The 23,115-nt window shown below is 33.9% G+C and overlaps 1 protein-coding gene across 3 annotated transcripts; it reads right to left on the reverse strand.

Annotated features, from left to right (window-relative positions):
* Positions 1 to 776: 776 nt before the first annotated feature.
* On the reverse strand, positions 777 to 19,664 carry LOC127714657 (zinc finger and BTB domain-containing protein 17-like). 3 transcript variants are annotated; one of them, XM_052220723.1, is made up of 7 exons: positions 19,550 to 19,664; positions 15,241 to 15,362; positions 13,958 to 14,138; positions 13,291 to 13,422; positions 10,885 to 10,946; positions 4,901 to 7,546; positions 777 to 1,309 (listed from the first exon to the last, which is right to left on the reverse strand). In XM_052220723.1, exons 2-7 carry the CDS (start codon positions 15,343 to 15,345, stop codon positions 1,019 to 1,021), a joined length of 3,417 nt encoding a protein of 1,138 aa, XP_052076683.1. In that variant the 5' UTR covers positions 15,346 to 15,362; positions 19,550 to 19,664; the 3' UTR covers positions 777 to 1,018. The 3 variants fall into 3 exon arrangements, with proteins under 3 accessions (XP_052076683.1, XP_052076680.1, XP_052076682.1); XM_052220720.1 differs by having other exon boundaries at positions 13,291 to 13,425; XM_052220722.1 differs by lacking the exon at positions 19,550 to 19,664 and adding an exon at positions 19,190 to 19,434 and having other exon boundaries at positions 13,291 to 13,425.
* Between the last annotated feature and the right edge of the window lie 3,451 nt (positions 19,665 to 23,115).

Raw genomic sequence — 23,115 nt, forward strand, 5'->3', positions numbered from 1 at the left:
AAATGAATATGAAAATATCAGTTATTAAATTACATTAATAAAATGCATATATTTAATAAAATCATAAAAAAAAATCTTTCTTTTAATCATTAATTATGAAAAATTATGTTGAAAATAGCCATTTTCAGCTTAAAATCATAGATATCCAGAAGAGGTAAAACTGGTCATCGGTTGCTATGGCAACCGATATGCTTAGCAACCAAAATTTTGCCATTTTTTGTTTGTTTCATCAAGACTAGTAAGTGTGTGAAGTTTGAAGAAAATCCATGACCATGCGTGCCACACTCCCTATATAAAAGTTTAAATAGTTACAGAGAACCAGTATTAATATACCATTCAAAAAGCAAGGTGCATCTGGTGAAAAGTAAAAGTCTGATATCTAAAACACACAACTTAACTGTATGATAGAGACAACAAAAATCATAACACTCAGATTGTATATATATATAAGCATTCAGTATTTGACAAAATCAGATCTATAAAAACTTTACAATGTAAAGTAACTAATTTGCATTTGTCTGTAGCAAATAATGCAGGAATAACTATTATAATATATGTTCACACCATTTTTGATGTCCAAATTAAAATGGACTAAATCATAATTACTGCTCAAATTATCAATTCTACTTGATAAATAAAAAGAGTTATGTTTAAGACTTTTGAATAAGTAAACTTTGCACATGCTTACATCCACAAATATTTCTGACTTATATTTCATCTGACAGCATAAGCCATGCTGTGAATTATGCTACAATAAACTTACAGAATTTTCAGTAACCTTCAATTAAAAGTGAATGCTTCAAACTTTACATTAATAACAACCATCAAAACAAAACAAATGATGAATGATGATTACATTGGGTTGAGAATGGTGTTTTCTTTTATATTCTTTCTGCTTTAGAAAAAAAATCAAGCAATACAGAAAAATGCTGACTTGCAATTAAAAAATTTCCATATACAGATTATAACAATGCAATTGTTTAGTTTTTTCGTAACTGCAACATAAGAGATCTACACATCATTCTTGAATCTGTGCATAAATGTGTTGACCTCCATCTTCTCCAGGTTGTTGCATCACATACTGTACAGTTCCGTCCTGGTCTACAATGGCATGGGTAGCATTTTCACCCGGTTCTGCCGTCTGTACAATAATGATGGTCTCCTGACCACCCTCTGTCTGTAGCGTAGTCAATGCCTGTCCAGCTAGGAGTTGTGCGGCATCGGTCACGTTACTGTATGTTCCATCAGCACTTGTTACTACATATGTAGTGTCCCCAGAAGGTTCACCTTCAAGATGTACATTCTCAATCTAAAAATAGAATTTGCATATTTAATTTTGCAAAATCTTTCTACCACTTTTTAAAAAAAAGTTTTTTTTTAGGTTTGTAGGGTTTTTGATTTTATCCTCAGAAGTAGATTTATTTTAGGTATTATTTATAATGTTTTGTTCTAATGGTCACATATTTACACTCTTAATATGTCACATTGTAATGATGTAATTTGAATCTGACATTTATCTAATTTGATGCTTTTCTTTATCTTTTGTATTTTTTATAGCTACATACATGACATACTGTAGATCTATTTGTTTTTGTGGGTTCCAATTTTCTCAGATTTAGGAATGGTTGTATTTTTGTGGATACCTGACTTTTTCGTTTTGCAAAAGTTTGCATACAAGCCTATAGGTAATCAGTCCTTCTTTGAACACATAAATTATTTGTTCGTAAACCTATTTCCACAAAATTTGGTACTCCACACAATAATTATGAATCCACAGTACCATAAATTCATTTTTTCGTATCATAAAGAAGCAATTTTCAGGAATTGTGGAAAACAAATCTTTTGTGCATAGTTGATTCGGTAGTGTAACTTTTTCTGTATAAAATAAAAAATAAAAGGTGTATTTTGTTGAACACATAGATCTATATTTGTGATTTATCTTTACCTAAGAATTCCATGAAAATAAGTCACATTAATAATAATGAATCCAAAAGATTAAAACAAAATTAATACAATAAAGTTCCACTGTGTAAATAATTTTTTATGAATATTGTTAGAATTGCAATTTGAGTTAAAGTAAAAATGAAGTTGAGTTTCACATTATATTTTTATTTGCCATGTTATACTTAAAAAGTAAAAAAAAAATATACTGTAACGGTAACCTAACTAATTTTCAAGACTTCATGAGCAAAAAAAAAAACGTGAATATAAACAGTCGCAAATATGTTAATTTGGGATCTTTCATTAGTTGAATACTTCCAAGTAATTTTGAAAATCGCTTAATTAAATCACAGGCAAGTTTGAAAGTAAGGACTATACGAGAAATAATGTTTCCGCAGAAAATAAGTTAGTTTACCAATGTTTACAGTATAAACCTTTGATAACTGTTACAATAATGGATTACAGATCATAATAAAGGCTTGTGACTTAATACAACAGAACATCAGATGTAACAAAAATAAATGTGAAAATGGCACTATTAGAAAATTGAATAAAATGCTCAGCAGGGCGCAGCTTGATACGACTGCAGAGGTCGAACCCTGAACAGTTGGGGGAAGTATGGACACAACATTCAAGCTTGATACAGCTTTGGATTTGGATTGTGATTAAATATTTGACACAGCATAGGTTTCTAACACAGATTGAATGTGGTCTAAGAACTTAAAAATTTTAAATTGGACATTCACCTATTATGGTCCAATATCCAAAATCTAAATACATGGTTAGATTCAGCATATCAAAGAACCCCAAGAATTCAATTTTTGATGAAATCAAACAAAGTTTAATTTTGGACCCTTTTGACCTCAATGTGGACAAAGTTGATAACGGGGCCCAAAAATCAAAAATCTAAATACATGGTTAGATTCAGCATATCAAAGAACCCCATATATTCAATTTTTGTTGAAATCAAACAAAGTTTAATTTTGGACCCCGATTTGGACCAACTTGAAAACTGGGCCCATAATCAAAAAATCTAAATACATGTTTAGATTCAGCATATCAAAGAACCCTAAGATTTCAATTTTTGTTAAAATCAAACTAAGTTTAATTTTGGACCCTTTGGACCTTAATGTAGACCAATTTGAAAACGGAACCAAAAATTAAGAATCTAAATACACGGTTAGATTCGGCATATCAAAGAACCCCAATAATTCAATTTTTGATGAAATCAAACAAAGTTTAATTTTGGACCCTTTTGACCTCAATGTGGACAAAGTTGATAACGGGGCCCAAAAATCAAAAATCTAAATACATGGTTAGATTCAGCATATCAAAGAACCCCATATATTCAATTTTTGTTGAAATCAAACAAAGTTTAATTTTGGACCCTGATTTGGACCAACTTGAAAACTGGGCCCATAATCAAAAATCTAAATACATGTTTAGATTCAGCATATCAAAGAACCCTAAGAATTCAATTTTTGTTAAAATCAAACTAAGTTTAATTTTGGACCCTTTGGACCTTAATGTAGACCAATTTGAAAACGGAACCAAAATTTAAGAATCTAAATACACAGTTAGATTCGGCATATCAAAGAACCCCAATAATTCAATTTTTGATGAAATCAAACAAAGTTTAATTTTGGACCCTTTGGACCTCAATGTGGACCAATTTAAAAACGGGGCCCAAAATCCAAAAACTAAATACACGATTAGATTCAGCATATTAAAGAACCCCATGAAATCAAGAATAAAACCCCATTGAAATTGGTCAAGAAATAAGTAATTTATAGGAAGTATCTTCTTTTGCACAATCCTGTGCTATTAAATATTTCTTGCTATTGCGCAATACTGTACAATTGACAATTTCTTGCTATTGCGCAATATTGTGCTATTGGATATTTCTTGCTATTGCACAATACTGTGCAATTGAAGATTTCTTGCTATTGCGCAATACTGTGCAATTGAAGATTTCTTGCTATTGTGCAATACTGTGCAATTGAAAATTTCTTGCTATTGCACAATACTTATTATATAATAATTTACACATCCTGTTTGGTGTGTATCTCCTACCATATCATTATTATTTGATTTTAAATATAAATCAGAAATAACCAATTTAAAATGGAAAATTTTAAAAGAAACAAAAAAGGAAAAAAAGAAAAAAAAGGAAAAAAAAATAAATCCCCCCCCAAAATTTTTTGAACCCCCATTATGATTCATCACCCCCAAACTCAATCCCAGCCTTCCCTTTGTGGTATGGTACCTTGCAGTACAATTTCAGAGAGATCCATACACTTGAACACAAGTTATTGTCTGGAAACTAGAAAAAAATGTGTTTTTTGGCCCCTTTTTGGCCCCAAATTCCTAAACGTTTAGGGCAATTACCCCCAAACTCAAACCCAGCTTTCCCTTTGTGATATGGAACCTTGTAGTACAATTTCAGAAAGATCCATACACTTACACACAAGTTATTGTCATGAAACTAGAAAAATGCTTGTTTTTTGCCCCTTTTTTGGCCCCTAATTCCTAAAATTTGGAGGCAATTACCCCCAAAATCAATCCCAGCATTCCTTTAGTGATATGGAACCTTGTGGTACAATGTCAGAGAGATCCATACACTAACACACAAGTTATGTCTGGAAGTTACAAAAATGCTTATTTTTGGCCCCTTTTTGGCCCCTAATTCCTTTACTGTTATTACCATAACCCCCAAAATCAATCCCAACCTTCCTTTTGTGGTATTGAACCTTGTGGTAAAATTTCATAAAGATCCATTCACTTAAACTAAAGTTAGAGTGCGAAAACCAATGTGTCTTCGGACGACGCCGGACGACGACGACGCCAACGTCATACCAATATACGACCACAAAAATTTTTTTGCGGTCGTATAAAAATTAATAAACTTAATCTTTAATTTTTGTTGTTGAAACTCTTGATACTAAATTCTAAACCTTACCTCTGCTACTTCTCCTTCTTCATATTCCTCTCCCTCTGCCTCAATGTCCTCATCGTTGTCAGCATGTAGATCATACTTCCTAATGATGGCTTGGGCTGCCTCTCCAGCAGTCACATGGATCCTACCAATATGCTCCAGCAGTAGTTTCTTCCTCTTAAACTGTTCGTGGCACATGTCACACTGGTAAGGTGACAATTTCTTGTGGACCAATTGGATGTGGGACATCAGATTTGATTTATTATTGAAGCAGCGGCCACAGTCGTTACATTTATGCGGCTTTTCACCAGTATGAATCAACATATGTCTGTCGACGTGGTATTTCTTGGTGAAACGTTTCTCACACACTGAACAAATGAAGATTTTCTGATTAGGTGACTTCCATCCTTCATGCACACGTTTTGTGTGCCCAATCAGAGCTCCCAATGTTTTAAATGCAGCCTTGCAGGTATTGCAAAGATATTGCCTAGTGTGGAGATGCATTCCTTTAATATGGGTATTAAGATTGCCACGGAAAGCTGATGCATAGTCACAGTGTGGACATTTGTATGGTTTCCTACCAGAGTGGACAGTTCTCATGTGAGAGCTCATACCAGTTTTCAGAACAACTTTCCCACAAATTGGACAAGGAATTTGCATCCTGTTTTGCTGATGAAGTTCCTGGTGACGTTTCATATTCTTTGTAGTCTTCCCACACTCCTGACATTGCTCCCCTTCCTCTTCTGGTCCCTGGGTTGACACTTTCATTATCTTTTCTCTCCATTTTGCATTTCTCATTTCCTCTTCATAATCCATTTCATCTCTGTGTTTACCTTTTATATGCTTGACCAGACCAATAAATGCTTTGTCACAGAAGGGACAATTGAGAGCCTCCTCAGTGTTACGGATTGTTCTACGCTTGGGTTCCATATCCTCAAATAAGGCCACCTCATCACTTCTTCGCTTTTTTCTCCCACTCCCATCATCCTCCTCCTCAGCAAAACCAAAATCATCTTGACCTAATGGTCCAAATTTCTTTTTCTTAAGTTTTGGATCTGTCTGGGTTAGCACAGATCTTCTTTCCGGGGTTTCAATGACAGTCTCAACTTCAACAAATGGGATCTCAACTTCTGATGTGCTGGGTTCCTGATCAACTTGTTCTATGTTATAAACATCTCCCTCTACATTTTCATGAACAATAAGCGTGTGTGGTCTATTAGATCCTGACACAGCAGAAATAGTAATATTGGGTAATACCTGTGATAACAGATCTTCATGAGGTTCCTCTTTTACGATCATTCTATCATTAGGTCCAGCTGAGGAGTCAGTCATTACTGGTGGAGAAGCCTTTGGTTTTTTCTTAACGGGTAAATCTGTTGGTGTGGTTTCTACCGATTCTTCAACTGGTCTTGCTCGTTTTTTCGATGGAGTTGCTGGGACAGTTTCTTCAGCTTCATTTGTTTCGTTAGTACCAGTTATATCCTTTGGAGAGTCAGCAGATTTTGGAGGGCGTCCACGTTTTTTCTTTTGTTCTGGTTCAGGAGTTTCCTCTGCCTCCATGTCTTCTTCAGCTTTTACTTCTTCATCACCCACAGTTTCTTCAACTACCTCTTTTTTTGGTCTACCTCGTCCTTTTTTGGGAGTGTCTGTAGGTGTCTCATCTTTCTTTTTGCCACGTTTCTTTCCCTCATCTGGTGGAGTATCTGCACCTTTTTTCTTTCCAGATTTTACTGCTTCTTCTTCATCATCATTATCCCCTTGTTTAGTTTTTCCTTTTTTACTTGGAGTCTTAACTTTCAATCTGACAACAGGAGTAGAACTTTCCGACTTAGATGGTCTTCCTCTGCCTCTTCCCTTCTTTGGTTCAGGGGTGGCTTCTTGTTCCTCCTCTCCAGATTCTGCCTCAGATTCAGCTTCTTCCTCCTCTTCCTGTTCAACTTCCTTTTCTTTTGACTCTTTCCTTGGTCGACCTCTACCTTTTGATTTTGTCTCAGGGGTCTCAGTATCTTTTTCCTTTGCAGCCTTCCCTTTTTTAGATTTAGTGTCTGGGGTTTCTGCAGTTTTATCATCAGATACCTCTTTAGGAGCTCTTAGACTTCTACGTGTTGGTCTCACCTCTGAAACAGTTCCACTTTCACTTGATTTGGAATCCTTTCTTTGTCTTTTCTCTGGTGTAGAAGCAGATGCATCATCTGTTGTCTGTCTAGCTGGTCTTCCTCTTTTCTTTGGCGTAGCTTCTTCTTTTTCCTCAGAATTATATATAGTTACAGTTACTGTTACTTCCCCTTCTTCATTGAGAGTTGACTCAATCTGAGGTTGTGAGGTCTCAGTTGTGTCTTCCATTGCGGCTTCGTCCTCCTGATTTTTTGTTGTTTCTACTGGTAAAGATTCCTGTTCAACTAAATTTTCTTCTGTCTGGTCTACCTGGTTTTCTTCAAGGGGAGTAAAACTTTCAGGGACAATGACTGGTTCCTCAACTGGTGTCTGAACTTCATTTTGTTCCTCTGCAGAAACCACATCAGATTTGGCAGAAGTTACTTCTACTGACCCTATTTCCTCCTCTAAAGGAGTGAAATTTTCTGGGACTATAACTGGTTCATCAACGGTCGGTGGTTGGACATCAGTGACTATAGGACTACCTGTTTCTATTACTACTTGAACTTCTTGGGGCTAAAATATAAAAATAAGGTACATTTTATTATCAAAACATTATGTTTTAGGGGTATTAAATTAAAATCAAAAAGACTGAATGAATATTTTTAAATTCATAACTACTTCTTTCAAATTATGAACATATTGACTTGGCCATGAACTTTCCACTTCTGCATAGGATTATTTAATCCGTTATTTACCAATGCTTAGCATCCACAGGTGAATAGTCTGTAAGTGTGTTACTTCTGAAGACATGTACATTTTAGACTTTTATGCTCGATAGTTTCAGATATTTAAATGACGAGCAGGTTTCCTCTGAGTTATTTATTTTTTTTCATCAAAGAGATTATTTATTAGCAACATGAATATGTTCTCACCAAATAAAAAAGCATCACTAAAAACTATTTATTTTAAACTGAATTTTATTGATGTGATAACAATAAACTCATCATAAATACCACGATTAAAATTTTGATACTCCAGATTCGCGTTTCTTCTACAAAAGACTCATCAGTGACGCTCGAATCAATAAAGTTAAAAAGGTCAAATAAAGTAAGAAGTAAATGAGCCTTGAGTATGTTACACTTCATACTGTTTTAAGACTTTTGTCACAGTCAATTTGTAAACCATAAGTCCTGACTTTGTACCCATTTTTTGCTTGTTAAAATTCAGTTTTGGAATTGTAATTCATTTTTCTATTGAATGTGATTTTCTGAATTCATATAGAAAGACTAAGATACATGTATCAGACAGTTCATTGAGTTCAAGCTTTCTTGGGTGTTATTATTGCAACATTGTAGTGTCCTGTAAAAGGTCTACAGATTTCAAAACTAAAGTTTTGAAGAACTGTCCCTATTTATATCTTAATTTATACAAAACATGCTGTCAATTGCTGTTAATAGTACAGACATTTTCTCCCCAATTTAAAGAAATGTATAAAAACCACTACTTTAGTAATATTTCTACTTTGTATAATTAATGTCATTTAATAAGTTCTTCAGGTAACAGTAGGGAGCCATTTAACAGATCCCAGGTACAGGAAACGGTAATCTAATTGCTTGATTGGAAATTACCGGTAGCCATCTCATTATTGATTTTCTGTCATTTTCAAATTACTTGACATGCTAAACTTTGTTATTGGTTAATTCCTGAGAACCATTTATCATTTTTGTTTCAAAATTTTGTTGAAATCTAAATGTTGACAAAATGAAAATTGCAACCTCAGTGAGGAAAAACCAGAAACAGCTTTTCAACCAATTATTTCGCCAGTTATGAATTTTTGGAAAGCCAGCAGAAACCCTTAATTTGAAAGCATTTGTGTATGTTACAATTTTTGCTTAACATTGTTACTTATTTTTCAGTGTCTTTATGAATAAAAGGTTTAAGGATGCACTTAGGACAGGTTTAGGAATTTTTGTCAGATGTTAGGACTCCTTGGTTTTTTTCCTATGATACAGGGTAAAATATTTTGCCCTATAACACCCATTTTTCTCTTCAATAGCTCATAAAAGGTCATTTACCAAAATTTAAGCAGATTCTAGATATCTTTCCTTTTGATTTGAGACCCAATTAATATCAATAAAAATACAAGTAAAACTGTGAGCAGTAGCTCACTGATGATACCCCCCGCTGAAATATTTCTGTAAACAGGAAGTTGTTGAGTGATGAATCTGATAACGCATCACACGGTGTAACTTACTTATATAAACCCTGAAACCAAATTTCAGAAATTCTTGTCAAGTAGTTCCTGAGAAAAATGTGACGAAAGTTTTCAACTTGGCTATCATGTGTAAAATAATACAAGTGTTCGGTAAACAGGAAGTTGTTGAGTGAAGAATCTGATAACGCATCACACGGTGTAACTTACTTATATAAACCCTAAAAACGAATTCAGAAATCCTTGTCAAGTAGTTCCTGAGAAAAATGTGACGAAAATTTTCAACTTGGCTATCATGTGTAAAATAATACAAGTGTCCGGTAAACAGGAAGTTGTTGAGTGATGAATCTGATAACGTATCACACGGTGTAACTTACTTACATAAACCCTGAAACCAAATTTCAGAAATCCTTGTCTAGTAGTTCCTGAGAAAAATGCGACAAAAATATTCATGGGACGGACGGACGAACAGACAGAGGTAAAACAGTATAACCCCCTTTTTTAAAGCGGGGGTATAATAAGGTAAAAGTCTGAGTCAGCCTTTTCCAGCCATTTTAAAAAAAATTAAATATCTCGAAAATTAGCTCCATAACCTATCAATATTTTTAGCTTATTTTGTTCCTTAACTTCTTATCTACCACAGGTACCTTTACAGTTCACTACTACACACTGCTGATTAGTTAGCTACTGCATCTGAATTGTAGGTTAACTACCAGAGATAATTTGCAGTGAGAGAATTTTTCACAAATTGTTATGACTGTGTTATGAGTTCTCTAATTAAATGTTCATTTAATTAGTATTTATTGTATATTAATTGAAAAATAAAACAAATACAAAATCGATTGCCTTCTTTTCCTTATCAAGCTTGAAAGCTGCCGTAAATGGACGTAAAAATTATTTGTCCATGTTTGGTTTCTTCATCCTCGGTAGACTCCCAATCTGGTTCCGACAAACTAAACTATCCCTTCCTATACTTTTAACTTTGCTTTCTAATTGCATAAATCCTTCAAATTCTTCACTTTTGCTATCCAATTTGAACAAAGAAGCTCATTTATCCGCCATTGTTTAAATCGCATTCCGAAATAGTGTAAAATTCATCATAGTTAAATGTAAACACACACCTTTTAATGAAAAGGAATGTACGAGTTGAAAGGTTATTCATTTCTAAAACCAAATTTCATTGCTTCATTTCGGGATTCCCCAACAGTTTTGTCCAATCTAAAGGGTTTTAACAGTGGTATATTTTACGGAAATATCTGTCACCGGGACTGCGCAAGTGTATGTTTACAGCGGATCTATCAGTCACTGGAAATACACGCTTGATTATGCAAGCAGATTTATCAGTCACTGCGGACAGAACAATGATAAAAAACGTGTATATATCCGTCAGTGGTAGATAAAGAGTGTATATATCCGTCAGTGGTAGATAAAGAGTTAACTAATGCTCTTCTGACTTATGATATCAATTTTTAATTTCACCTAAGTACATCCTTAAAAATCAGGAAGAATAAAAAAAAAAGTCATATTGTTGGTGGCAAGATTCACATCTTTTATTTAAATATAAAATTAAATCAGCAACCTTTGCAAAAATGACAATATATGTACCTATATTGTATACAGCTTTATGATTAAAGATTTTATTCTGAAAACCCATAATATTTATCCATAATGAGCTATCAGTGATATGTTTGTGTATTACCTGGGCTTCAGATACTACTTCTGTATTTCCATCAAAAAAGTTAGCTGGCAAACTGTTATCTGCTAAATATAAAATAAGTTAAAAAATTTAAAAAATGAAAACATACAAAAAAAAAAAAAAAAAAACTTTCATTATTATATTACACATAGTCAGTCATGTGACGAAAAAAGACGCAACAAATATTTTAATGAAACGTCACAAAAAAGATTAAAATCTCCAATATTGACATATCGTCAACAGGCTTTCATCTCATCTTATTCTTTGAAAAATCAAATAGCAACGTAAATATGTGTGAACAGATGAAACATGTTAAATTATAACAATATGGGGAATCTACATCATGCTTTATCAACAGAGAGACAAAAATTTTTTTTTATTCGATAAAAGATCACAGGAATGAAGGTTTCATTTTCAACATAAATTCACAGTTATGATATTACTGACAGCTAGCAAAGACAGACAAGGGTCTAACTTAAACAAGTTATTACAGAAAATAACAGGCATACTGTTATTCTGGGAATTCTGAGAGAGTTATCTCCTCCTGTCATGAATTGTGTTGATTGATTGATTGTTGTTTAATGCCACTTTCAACACTAATGTGCTACTTCGTGGTGGTCAGTTTTTATTTATGGAGGAAGCCGGAGTGCCCAGAGAGTACCACGACCTTCGGTAGGAAAACTGACAATCCTAGTCAATTAAGATTGGAGTCGAGTGCACCTGCCCCGTGCGTGATTCAAACTCACAACCTAAGTGTTGACTGGTTAGTGATACAGTCGTTCGACTACTTAGACCACTCGGCCACTGAGGCCCCTGAATTGTGTTGAAATAACACATGTCTGTTATTGTACAAAATGCCAATGTCTGAAATAACGACTTTCAGTTATCACAGACATTTTCGTCGGGTGAAACGTAAATCAGATACTTTCAAATTTACCACTTTTTGTTTTGTTGTTAAGATCTTGTCATTTCAACATGTTTACATTATACGCGCCATTTTCGGTGAAACAACGTGGGCACAGTGATTACCAGTTTGTTGTATTTCAATGATAACTTCGTCTTAAATATTTTTGTTTTAGCAGAATTAATTTAATATTTTCACGTATTTGGGATTATTTTAGCAATTTGTCAATGATAACTCTGTCAGAATTCCCACAATAACAGTATGTCTATTATTTTCTGTAATAACTTGTTTAAGTTAGACCCTTAACTGAAAGAATTCACCTTAAACCTACATGCATGCTACGAATCCCCTTAAACTTACAGTCCAGTTTGAGCTTTTGTTCCCTATTTGAAAATTGGTTTCAAGGATTTTAGTATCATGAATTATACACCAAATAACTTCTTTTCCATTATATATTTACTGCCACATCAAGAAGCAATGAATGCTTCACAGAAATTTTAAAATCAGAAAAAAAAAATTTTGTAAGTGTTTGTACTAATTTCAAGTTGGCTGAAACACCAATATTATTAGATAAACTGTTAACACAGAGATATGTCACGTCTATTTGTTATTTTGATAATGCAAATGTTGAAATTAAAATAGCAATACTTTAACATGTAAGTTATGCAAATATTCAAAGTCAATGAACCATGACTGAAGGTACAGGGCTAAACAATCTACATGGAAATGAGATGTGCCAATGCTAATACAACTGCAAACCAAATACCATTGACTTTTCATAAGTCTTTCCTTATAAACAAACCTAAACACAAACATTAACTTGTAAACTATGTAAAAGTTTCAAAGTCAATGAACCATAATTAGGGGGTGGGGTTATATAATCTCCATGGAAATAAAACTTGCAAATGCCAATACATTTGCATACACATTTGCATACCGAATATCATTGACTCAACATTAGTGGTTCATCTTAAACTGACCTAATCACAAACTAATACATGTAAACTAAGCAAAAGTTTCAAAGTCAATAGACCATAACTGAGGGGTAAGGACCAAATATTCTACATGGAAATGATATGTACTAATGCTTATACAACTGCATACCAATTATCATTGACCTACCACTAACGGTTCCCCTTAAACTGACCTAATCACAAACTAATACATGAAAACTAAGCAAAAACTTCAAAGTCAATAGACCTTGACTGAGGGGGCGGGGCCATATAATCTCCATGGTAATGAGATGTGCCAATGCTAATACAACTGCATACCAAATATCATTGACTTACCACTAGTGGTTCACCATGAACTAGACCTAATCACCAACTAATACATTGTTGACGCCGCCTCCACCGCCGGAACAGCATACCTTTGCCACGCTTTTTGACTCCATCAAGGCGAGACAAAAACCAATAAATCATTTCTTAACAATAAAATTTGCCTTAAACATTTTTAATATGAGATGTTTAATATGAGATAAAAAGACATAAATTGTGGAATATTACCAGTTTTATCATCTACTGCAGGCTGTTGTACATTTTCTACTTGATCTGGTAATTCTTCTTCTGCATTCAACATGGCCGTTGCCTCTGCCTCAGCTACTTGGGACACTTCACTGATCTTTTCTAATACCTCTTCTACTAAAAAAATTTAGAAGGCATTGTTGATAATTATACAACAAGAGATCTGATATTAATGCATAACTTACATTTTAAATATCTTGCAAAATTTTCAAAAACAAAATCTTCATGTACAGGTAAGTACTGCTTTTTCCAATATTCTCACCTACATGACATAAATCTTATTCCAGACCAGTTTACCCTATGTTTTTTTTTGTCAGTATTCTTGTCGTTGACTTTCTTGTCAGTAAAATAGTGTTCAAATCCTGAAAATATGCCATGATTATGATGAAAACTATAAGCAATTTGTTGTCAACCATACTACTAAAGATGCTTTCCCGTCTAGTACATGTAGTATCAATCAAATCATTATTCATAAACATGCTACAAAAATATAAAATATTCAGAAAAGCATGATTATAAATCAATTCAAGAATCTAGGTTTTAAATACAAACTCGTAAATACATTACAATGAATTTTTAGACATATTTTCCCAAAAATTTCTAGAGAAGAATCTAAATGAAAAGACCTGAACTTTATACATGTTTCTACCTGATGCTTCATTTTCATTAGTTTTTTGCTCAGCCATGATTTCAACAGGCATATCGCTAGTCTTCTGTTCAGCCATAATGTTAACAGGCATAACACTAGGCAAGGACTCCATGCTGTATCCACCGTTAGCCTGAGGGGCTGGATCAGCTTGGGGATACACTCCTTCTAGTGTCTCTACTACCTGCAATGATACATATTTTATTAACAAGTGATTGATATTGAAAATTAATGTGCATAATGCTGATATTTTTGGAAGCAGAATATTTAAATGTACAGTACTATGATAGTGAACATTTCCCATTACTGACAGCTAATACTGTGTTAGTTATTGTTACACGTTACATGTAGCAGAGATTTTACCTTGGGTACAGGTATTGAAAATATCTCTAAGTGTTCCTTACTACTAGATTAGTAGTTTTAGTGTTTAAAATGAAAAGCCTGACAGGATAACACAAAATTACATGTTGTCCAGTCATTTTTGCAATATCGGCATTACCCTGTAATAAACATAGCCACTTTTATGACAGTATTAGTTGAATACCAATTTCAGTAGATTTCAGGGGTACAGGTGTACCACAAGTTTAAGTGTTCAACGAATTACAAATTTTCTATAGGCTTTTTAGTTTTTAGTGTGAAGGGTTTTACATTTGTCATTTGGGGGTCTTTTATAGCTGACTATGTGGTATTGGTTTTGCTCATTATTGATGGCCTTATGGTGACCATAGTTGTTAACTTCTATGTCATTTGGTCTCTGGTGGAGAGTCGTCTCATTGGCAATTATACCACATCTTTTTATTTTCATTTGTATGCAGACTTTGGCATAATCACAAAATCAAATAGACAAAAGTGGGTCTAGTATCCGCTCAACCCTATCTGTCCATCCGAAAGAAAACGTGTCGAGGATTTTTAGGTTCTATAGATGAAAAGGAATGATTTAATATTTGGTGTACAGCTTTTGTTTTGTAGCGAGTAAGCAGTTTTTACATCTGCCATGTGTCCACTTCCTGTTTGAAGATAGTTTAAAATTTTACAACACTCATTGTACAAGGAAACTATTCGTCAAAGTTTTCTCGACTACATATACAGTGAAAAGGATTGATCAGTTATAATCCTGATTATATGTTACCTTAATCAATTGCACGCAGTGACTCAGTCCACACCCAGTATTGACCTCATTAAAATTAAATTTGAAAAATATAAACTAAGAAGCATATATCAGTGTGTATATCATGCATATATATATGTATATACAGTGTATCTGAACTGCAGAACCATAAACAAACCTGAGTTTCTGATAGTTTAACTAAGTCTCCAACATCACCAATGACAATTCCATCTCCTCCCCCACCTCCTTCTGCCACCTGCTGTAAAGCATCATCTGTATCCATGGTAACCAGTATACACACTGAAAAAAACATTTTTAAATCACAAGAATTTCATGAGGAGATATTATCAAGATATCTAGTTTCTCTATACATGCTATGAGTGTTACTTCAAAACTTTTCCATGCTTGTGCAAAATTAAATAATTTTAAATTTGGGAAAAGACAGATCTAAGAAATTGAATTTAAGATGTGAAAAATTGTTTTAAAATACATGTTTTCCGATCCCTAATTTCTTAATTTGAGTACAAGTTATTTAATTATCATGTTTATATCAGACTAACTTGTACCATGATACATATATGTTTAAATTTGGTTTGTCAGCATGACGACCAAGGGAAATAACTCTCAACTCAAATTAAGTCAACAGAAAACTATCTTTTTAAGGACTTTTTTGTACAGAAATATAGCTTTCTACCACTAAATCAAATAAATTATTATATAGACAAGTTCTTTTTCTGCATAGTCAGCATAATAGGAGCTTCAGTACTGAGTAGGGTCACAATGTCAATTTTAAAAATTGCCACAGGTCAAACAGTCACTTTTAAGCAAATTTGACCATGTTGAAGTCAATTACTGTACATTTTATTGTAACTTGCATTAAATATCTCAGTTAAGAAGTTGCGGGTATAACACTTATTCCAGTATGATAAGGGATTGATTGATGATTACTGGAGTTAAATACCACTTTCACTCTAGGCTAAATCACTAAAGCAAGTAGTTGGTGGCAGAAGCCTATATACAATGTACAGCCGAACACACCTCGACATAAACAGGCTTCAAACTCAACCCCTAGTGTTGATTGGCTAGGGATCACTATTGATGAACAAATTAGACCACTTTTAAGAAGGGAGTTTCATAAACAAATACAAACAGAACAGTAGCTTTGATTCTTTTCATTGAACAGGATAATACACACCATGCTTACATTTTGTAAATATACTGTTTCAAGACATTGTTCTCCTCGTTTTAAATTTTTGAAATCAGAATGATATTGCATAAACATTTTGCAGTGGCATGCACGAGGGTCTGGGTGGGGTTTACAGAATTGAGAGTAATGTCCAAAAAATATAATGATTCTACTAAAAAGAAAAAATGAGCCAATGAAATAAAGAATACAGAATAATGGGCTGCAAAAGAATAACTGTTGAAAATAAAAGAATTAGGAAAAATAATACTGATTACAGAAATGAATGATGTACAGAAGAAAGAATTCATAAGATTATAATTAAATTTAATAATAAAATCATTTTCATGACAATTTTACAGACTAAGAGTATTCTTTAAAGACAAAGAAAAATGTCCCAAAAAATTAAAAAATACAGAAATGAAGGACCACCCATCCAAACCCTCATACATACTTCCCTGAATCCACCAGCAGATTCAAGTACCAAGACACATTTAAATAGGCACTTGCATGTTTTAAGAATAAACCAGGCTTATTACATTTTTAAGGGGAATATCTAAAAAAAATACAGGGTTATTTAAAGATCTGAACCCTGATCCTGCACCCAGAAAATATTACAAAGAACTGTTAAAAAAACTACTTGCAGAAACAAAGAGTACACATTTAAAGGATAAAAAAAACTGGCATGAAGAGACAAGTTTACAGAACGTTTTGACCTCAGGGCAGGATTTGCAGGGCATGGCTACATACACCTATTTATCGTTCAGAGCTCCAGATAAGCTGCGTATTTGCGTGATCACGCAATAAAAATAATTAAAAACCCAATGCAATTGCCCATTGCAGGGTTCAATAACCCAATTAATTCAAAGGAAAACCCAATTATATGCCAAAAACATGGGTTCTTAACGCTTTTATTCGCTATCGTTTGCGTTATTTACCCTTACTTGATTACAGTCGTCGCGTAAATCTATTTTTATAATATTTATAATTGGAAATGTCCTTTCGTTCTAAAAATAGAGCCCTGCATCAAGTAGCTGTAATGGGTCCTTGTTTGAATTTTCCGTTGCTCAAAAGGTACACGTGTTTATGAAAACATTTCGATCTTCTCTTGTTTATCCAATTAGCGTGTGACATGCTGTCATATTTTTTCGAATTGCTCGGGATTTATCATAACATACAATGAATTAAAACGAAAATAAATGTCCGGTAAAAATATTGAATAGAAGCATGTTTTCGGCTTCTTTTTGATAGCTGAGGGAAAGTTATGATGATAAGAAGACTCAGCTAGTGATTTTAGGAAGCGGCCATTGAACGCACGGGCGTGTTTGCGTACCATAACGAGAACATTGCTAGAGCGATAAACACGGGGTACCGTCAAAAACGAAATCAGTTGGAAAAAGTGAAAGGCCAAATCAATTATGACATGATATGTAGTTTAAAGCATCGGAAACCAAAAGTTCTGATAAGGGACAACTTAACCCAGATTTATGTAAATTGAATTAAATGAAAACAGTTTATATATTATTTTTTTCATTTTAGTTGATGAGTGAATACACATATCCGTTTTTTACGTCAATGCAGCTTGACACTTTCTTTGTTTTGGTCTAATTGTTCTAGATGCTCAAGATAGTTGTCTTATTGGCAAGTGCAGTATAACATTGTCATTTATTTACTTGATGTTGCAGAATTATTTGTAAATTTAAGTTGAATGTGGTCTCCGTCATTATAAACCACCCTATAAACCTCAAGGTTTTGGGGTATATCTTAAATCTGGAAACTACTTTTTATTTTTATTAAAAAGTAGATCTGGCAAATAGGTGAAAGGACTGGCAAAACTTTCTTACAGCACCTAAATTTCACATATATTACACAAAAATCTAAACACTTAGCCACACCTACACCAACTATAATTAAACTGTAGGGTGATCATATGGGATCTAGAAAGGCAATTAGTTCCTGTCCAACTAGTGACACCAGCTGCAGTTTACATAAGTTTTGAGAAAATACAAAACTGACAGAACGTTTAAAACGGGACACAAATTAAATGTACAATTGCTCGTCAGTGAATAAACCAAATAAAACAGCTAGCACATATTCTACAAAGAAAGAAACACATTTAAGATGGAAACACATCTGGGGTTGATATAATGTGATTATAACATGCCTAAATATTCAATATTGTGTTGATGAAAAAAACCCAATACATTAAGGAGCTTGGTGGTGAAAAACCCAATTTGATATTTGCTTGAGGGGTGAATTGGAATTGATAATGCAATTAAAAAACTTTATCACCCAATTACATAAAAAAATGGTGGGTAAAAACCCCAATTTGTGAATTCTTATCTGGAGCTCTGATCGTTATTTGTCCACAATTACTGGCCATCACAGATGTTCCAGTAAAATTTTGACACCATAAGAGAAAATGTCCAAAACAACAATACACCTTATCGCTATTCCCGTTTGACCCGAGAATCTGTCCCTCTCAAACTTTTGACGTCACACAACAATCACTTTTCCATTGTGGCGTCAGATATTTTCTATTATGACGTCAAAATTTAACGGGAACTTGTGTGATGTCCAGTAATGGCGGACAAATAGCGATAAGGTGTATTCAAAAGTGATTGTTGTATAATGTCAATACTTCAAGTGTTGGGTATTCTGAAATAGTGATATAAGGTCTTTACTGCCCTGGACCCGAGAGAATTCAAAATGCCAAGGCAAATTTAAGTTTCTTAGAGTGAATACAAGCTAGATCATTTTTGGCTTCACTTTGCTATGGACACTATCTAATGATTTAAAGAAGACATGAACTCTTGACCCTCAATAAATGATATATACTCTTTACATTTTTCATTTCTGTGAATTGGTTATATACATGTTTTTATTTAGTTCTTTGTTATGTATGATATATCAAGCTTTAATTATAATAAGCTGATGATTTTACATTAAAATTATGGATCTTGTCTGGTGACGAAAACACTGCATAAATTTCCACTCCGCCATTTTGAATTTCTTAAGATCAGGAAGGGTTTCGTCGGTTACAAGGCCAGAATGTCATATGCCTGTAATTTTATCGGTTGGCATTCAGCCGTTATACAATGTAATGTCTCAAGTTTATCGAGTTGGCATTGCGGGGTCGCAAACAGGGAAAATTGTCGCCCTTGTCCGGTTTCTAAAGGGCAGTAATCACAAAGGCCATTTTTCTGCTTCACTTTGTGGTTATCGCCCGTTAAAAGAGAATTCATCGGAAAATCCTATTTAAATTGTTATAAAAAATGTGACAGTTGCTTCTGAGGATACCTACCAATACAAAGTTAACCACTAAATGTTCTAATTAAAAGAAAAATATGAATTTCTTCCCCAGTATCTCATCAACAGTAAAGTTGACGCACGCCGTCCCAGATTTTACCCATGATCCTTCATTCTATCCATGTGACCAAGTCGCGGGAATTTCAATTTTGCGCTGTCTTCGTATTTAAAAGTTAGAATTTTTGTATCTCATTAAAGATTCAAAATCAAATAAATAACCGCATTACAAATAAACAATCATAAATACCAAAACATTTGTATTTCCCCATTCAAATATATGTAGAACATGTGCACATTTTTTTCAAAATTATCAACCGTATGTGACTGCACTGGGACTAGTCTGAGACTACTATACTAAAAAATCCCAGAATGTGTCAGTTCGAAAATACACCAACTTCGTATATATGGTATATATATATAAAAATTGAACGATTTTAAAAACATAATAAATTGATATGTTTTCCAAACAAAAAAGGGGGCGTACGCCCTCTACGTCCCTGTTATCGTTCCGAAAATGGAACTTCGTATATGGTATATAATATATATATATATAAATTGAACGATTTTAAACATATTAATTGATATGTTTTCCAAACAAAAAAGGGGGCGTACCTATGCCCCCTGAACCCGCCACTCACGGATAACAGCGACATATATACATATGGAGGGGGATACATGTATTTTAGCAAAAGTCATAAGTTCAATCAACTTATAAAGCTGTTGAAAATAAAAGAGACTATATCAATTTAAATGGAGCAGTTTAAGAATTTATGTCTGAAAATTTTCAAAAAGTTTTTATAGTTTTCAGAATTAAAATTTTTAGCAACGGCATCCATCTTGTTAGGCTGGCAAAGATCGTTATACTAAAAAAAACACACTTTTAATGGATAATTTCACAAAAGTTCGTTAGAATGAATGACAGTTTGATATACTTTATATGTGATTAACTAAAAAAATAAAATTCAATTTGCAATTAAGTGAGCATGCAGACAGGAAGAAAAGCTGGGCTCTTCGAGCTTTTCTTTTCAAGTGGTTCCTGTAGATAGTAAGCCAGTTATTCCCAACGCAGTATTAGTATGAGTTGTTGGGTATACAGTACTGTAGTCTAAATATTCATATATCAACCATGGGATCAGGTATGGGCTGCTATATCTATGAAATACAGGAAATGCATAATGGTTTACTTTTATAAATTTTGACTTGGATGAAGAGTTGTCTCATTTGCACTCATACCACATCTTCTTATATATATGTCCATCCTGTTACCGATACTAGATCGACCGTTAACTATGATTGTTTCTCCCTATGAATATAGAGTAATTCAGTGATGATTTCAAAAGCATAAAGCATCCACAGCACGTTTCTTGCATAACAGTGTAGAGAAAAGAAAATTCAAGACATTTAGTGCATGGAAAAAAATAGTGGGTACCCTTTTATCATGTCAATGCTATACCAAGTCTTGTAAAAATTTAAGTGCGATTACGTGTTGGAAGCAAAAAACACAGTAGACAGTCAGGGATAACATGGTAAACCATGACCAATGAAAGTGATAGTTTTCCATGACCCATTATAAATACAAAGTCATGGAAAACCATGACTATGAACTATATTTAGGGTCAAGGTAGTAATTAGTTTTAAAAACTAATACAAAAGTCATGGCAATCCATGACCCTTTTATTTTTTTCAGTAGTCATGGAAATCCATGACTAATGAAATGAAGCAAGGTCATGAGTTTTCATGACTGTTGAACTCCTCAATTACACAAATTGACCTTGCAAATGTCATTAAGCACTTAATTGCAACAACAATAATAAGCATGCAAAATAAATAACAAAAATAAATTGCGCCGTAAGACCATGATACGCCCTTCCCAAGAATGGAGATGCTATGAAAATGTCAATAATAACTCTTTTTTTCATGTTTGTAGGCGGCCATATTTTAATTGAGGATTTTGATGCTTGAAATAAACTCCCAAGACTTATATATATCTACTTATACAAGAGGTACACTAAAGTATGTCTCGCCTGTTCCAACTATCAGAAACGAGCTATTCAACTATGAAAACAAGATCAATGTCTGACTGATACCTTAATCTGTAAACCAAATGTTATCAACTCTAAGGTCTTTTAGTTCTTGAGACATACATGTATATTCCAACATGACACATATTCAAAAATGTTGGTCAAAGTAGAAACAAAAGTCAAGGTGAAATTTCAGGCACCAGACTGACATCCCCTGGTAATGGGATACCTTTATACCAAATATCATTAAACTAGGCCTACTTATTCTTTAAATATTGATTTAATTGTAACATTTGGTTGCATAATTGTCTGTCAATCAACTATGAGAACAAGGTCAAGGTAAAAAAACAGGTGTCAAAATGACATCCCCTAGTAGTAAGGGACCTCCATGCCAAATATCCTCTACCTAGGCCTTCTAGTTCTTAAGATATGGACTCAAGCAGTAAACTCGAATGCAACTTGAAATTGTCAAAGTCAATAAACCATGAAAACAAGGTCAAGGCAAAATTCCACCTGTCAGACTGACATCAACTGGTTGTGGGGGACCTCCATGTCAAATATCATCAACCTAAGCCTTCTAGTTCTTGAGATATGGACTTAAACAGCAAACTTTGTTGCAAAAATGACTAAGTTCTTCAGGGTCATTCAAGCATGAAAAGTAGGTCAAGGATTAATGACACATGACAGACTGACAAGTACTAGTTGTGGGGCATCTGCATGCCAAATATCAAAAGCCTACTCCTTATACTTCATGAGATATGGACTTAAGCAGCAAACTTTGTTGTAATGTTAACGCCGCCGCCGTCGCCGGTAAAACCATACCTATGTCTCGCTTTTGCTGCGCAGGCGAGACAAAAACTAATTTCATCAAAATCAGAGCATTTTTATTTTTCAGATACTATTTTGAATCCAAAATCGCTGTAGTAACTTTTGATACTGGAAATAAACTTGCCACACCTTTATCTACTTGAGTATCAAATTTCATCTACAACAGAGCATTTTAAGATTCTGGAGGCCATTTTGAATCCAAAATGGACACCAACAATTTCAATGTCCAAAATAGACTCGCCAAATTTGTGAGTTGGTGTTGTCTTTGTGCCATTGACCCATAAATGTTCTTCTTCATATTGCATGTATATTCTAAATTTCATCAAAAGTGGAGAATTTTAAGATTTCTGCCGCCATTTTGAATCCAAAATGGCCATCCTATTTCAGATAAATTGCTTCTCCGAACGCAGCTGGATACGACCGTAGAGGTCCAACCCTGAACAGTTGGGGCCAAAATGGACACAATATTCGCGCTTGATACAGGTCTGAATTTGGATTGTAATTAAATATTTGACACATAATAGGTTTCTGACACAGAATAACTGTAGGCAAAGAACTTAGAATTGGTCATATGATTTGAATTTATATTATTTTTTTTTGCTTTTGTGCAATACACTATGCTGTGGCGAATTGACCCCCTCCCCCCCAAAAAAAAAAGACCCCCCCCCCTTTTTTTTGCTTTTGTGCAATACACTATGCTGTTGCGAATTGA

Source organism: Mytilus californianus, unplaced genomic scaffold, assembly GCF_021869535.1.
Source record: "Mytilus californianus isolate M0D057914Y unplaced genomic scaffold, xbMytCali1.0.p SCAF_9, whole genome shotgun sequence".
NCBI lineage: Eukaryota > Metazoa > Mollusca > Bivalvia > Mytilida > Mytilidae > Mytilus > Mytilus californianus.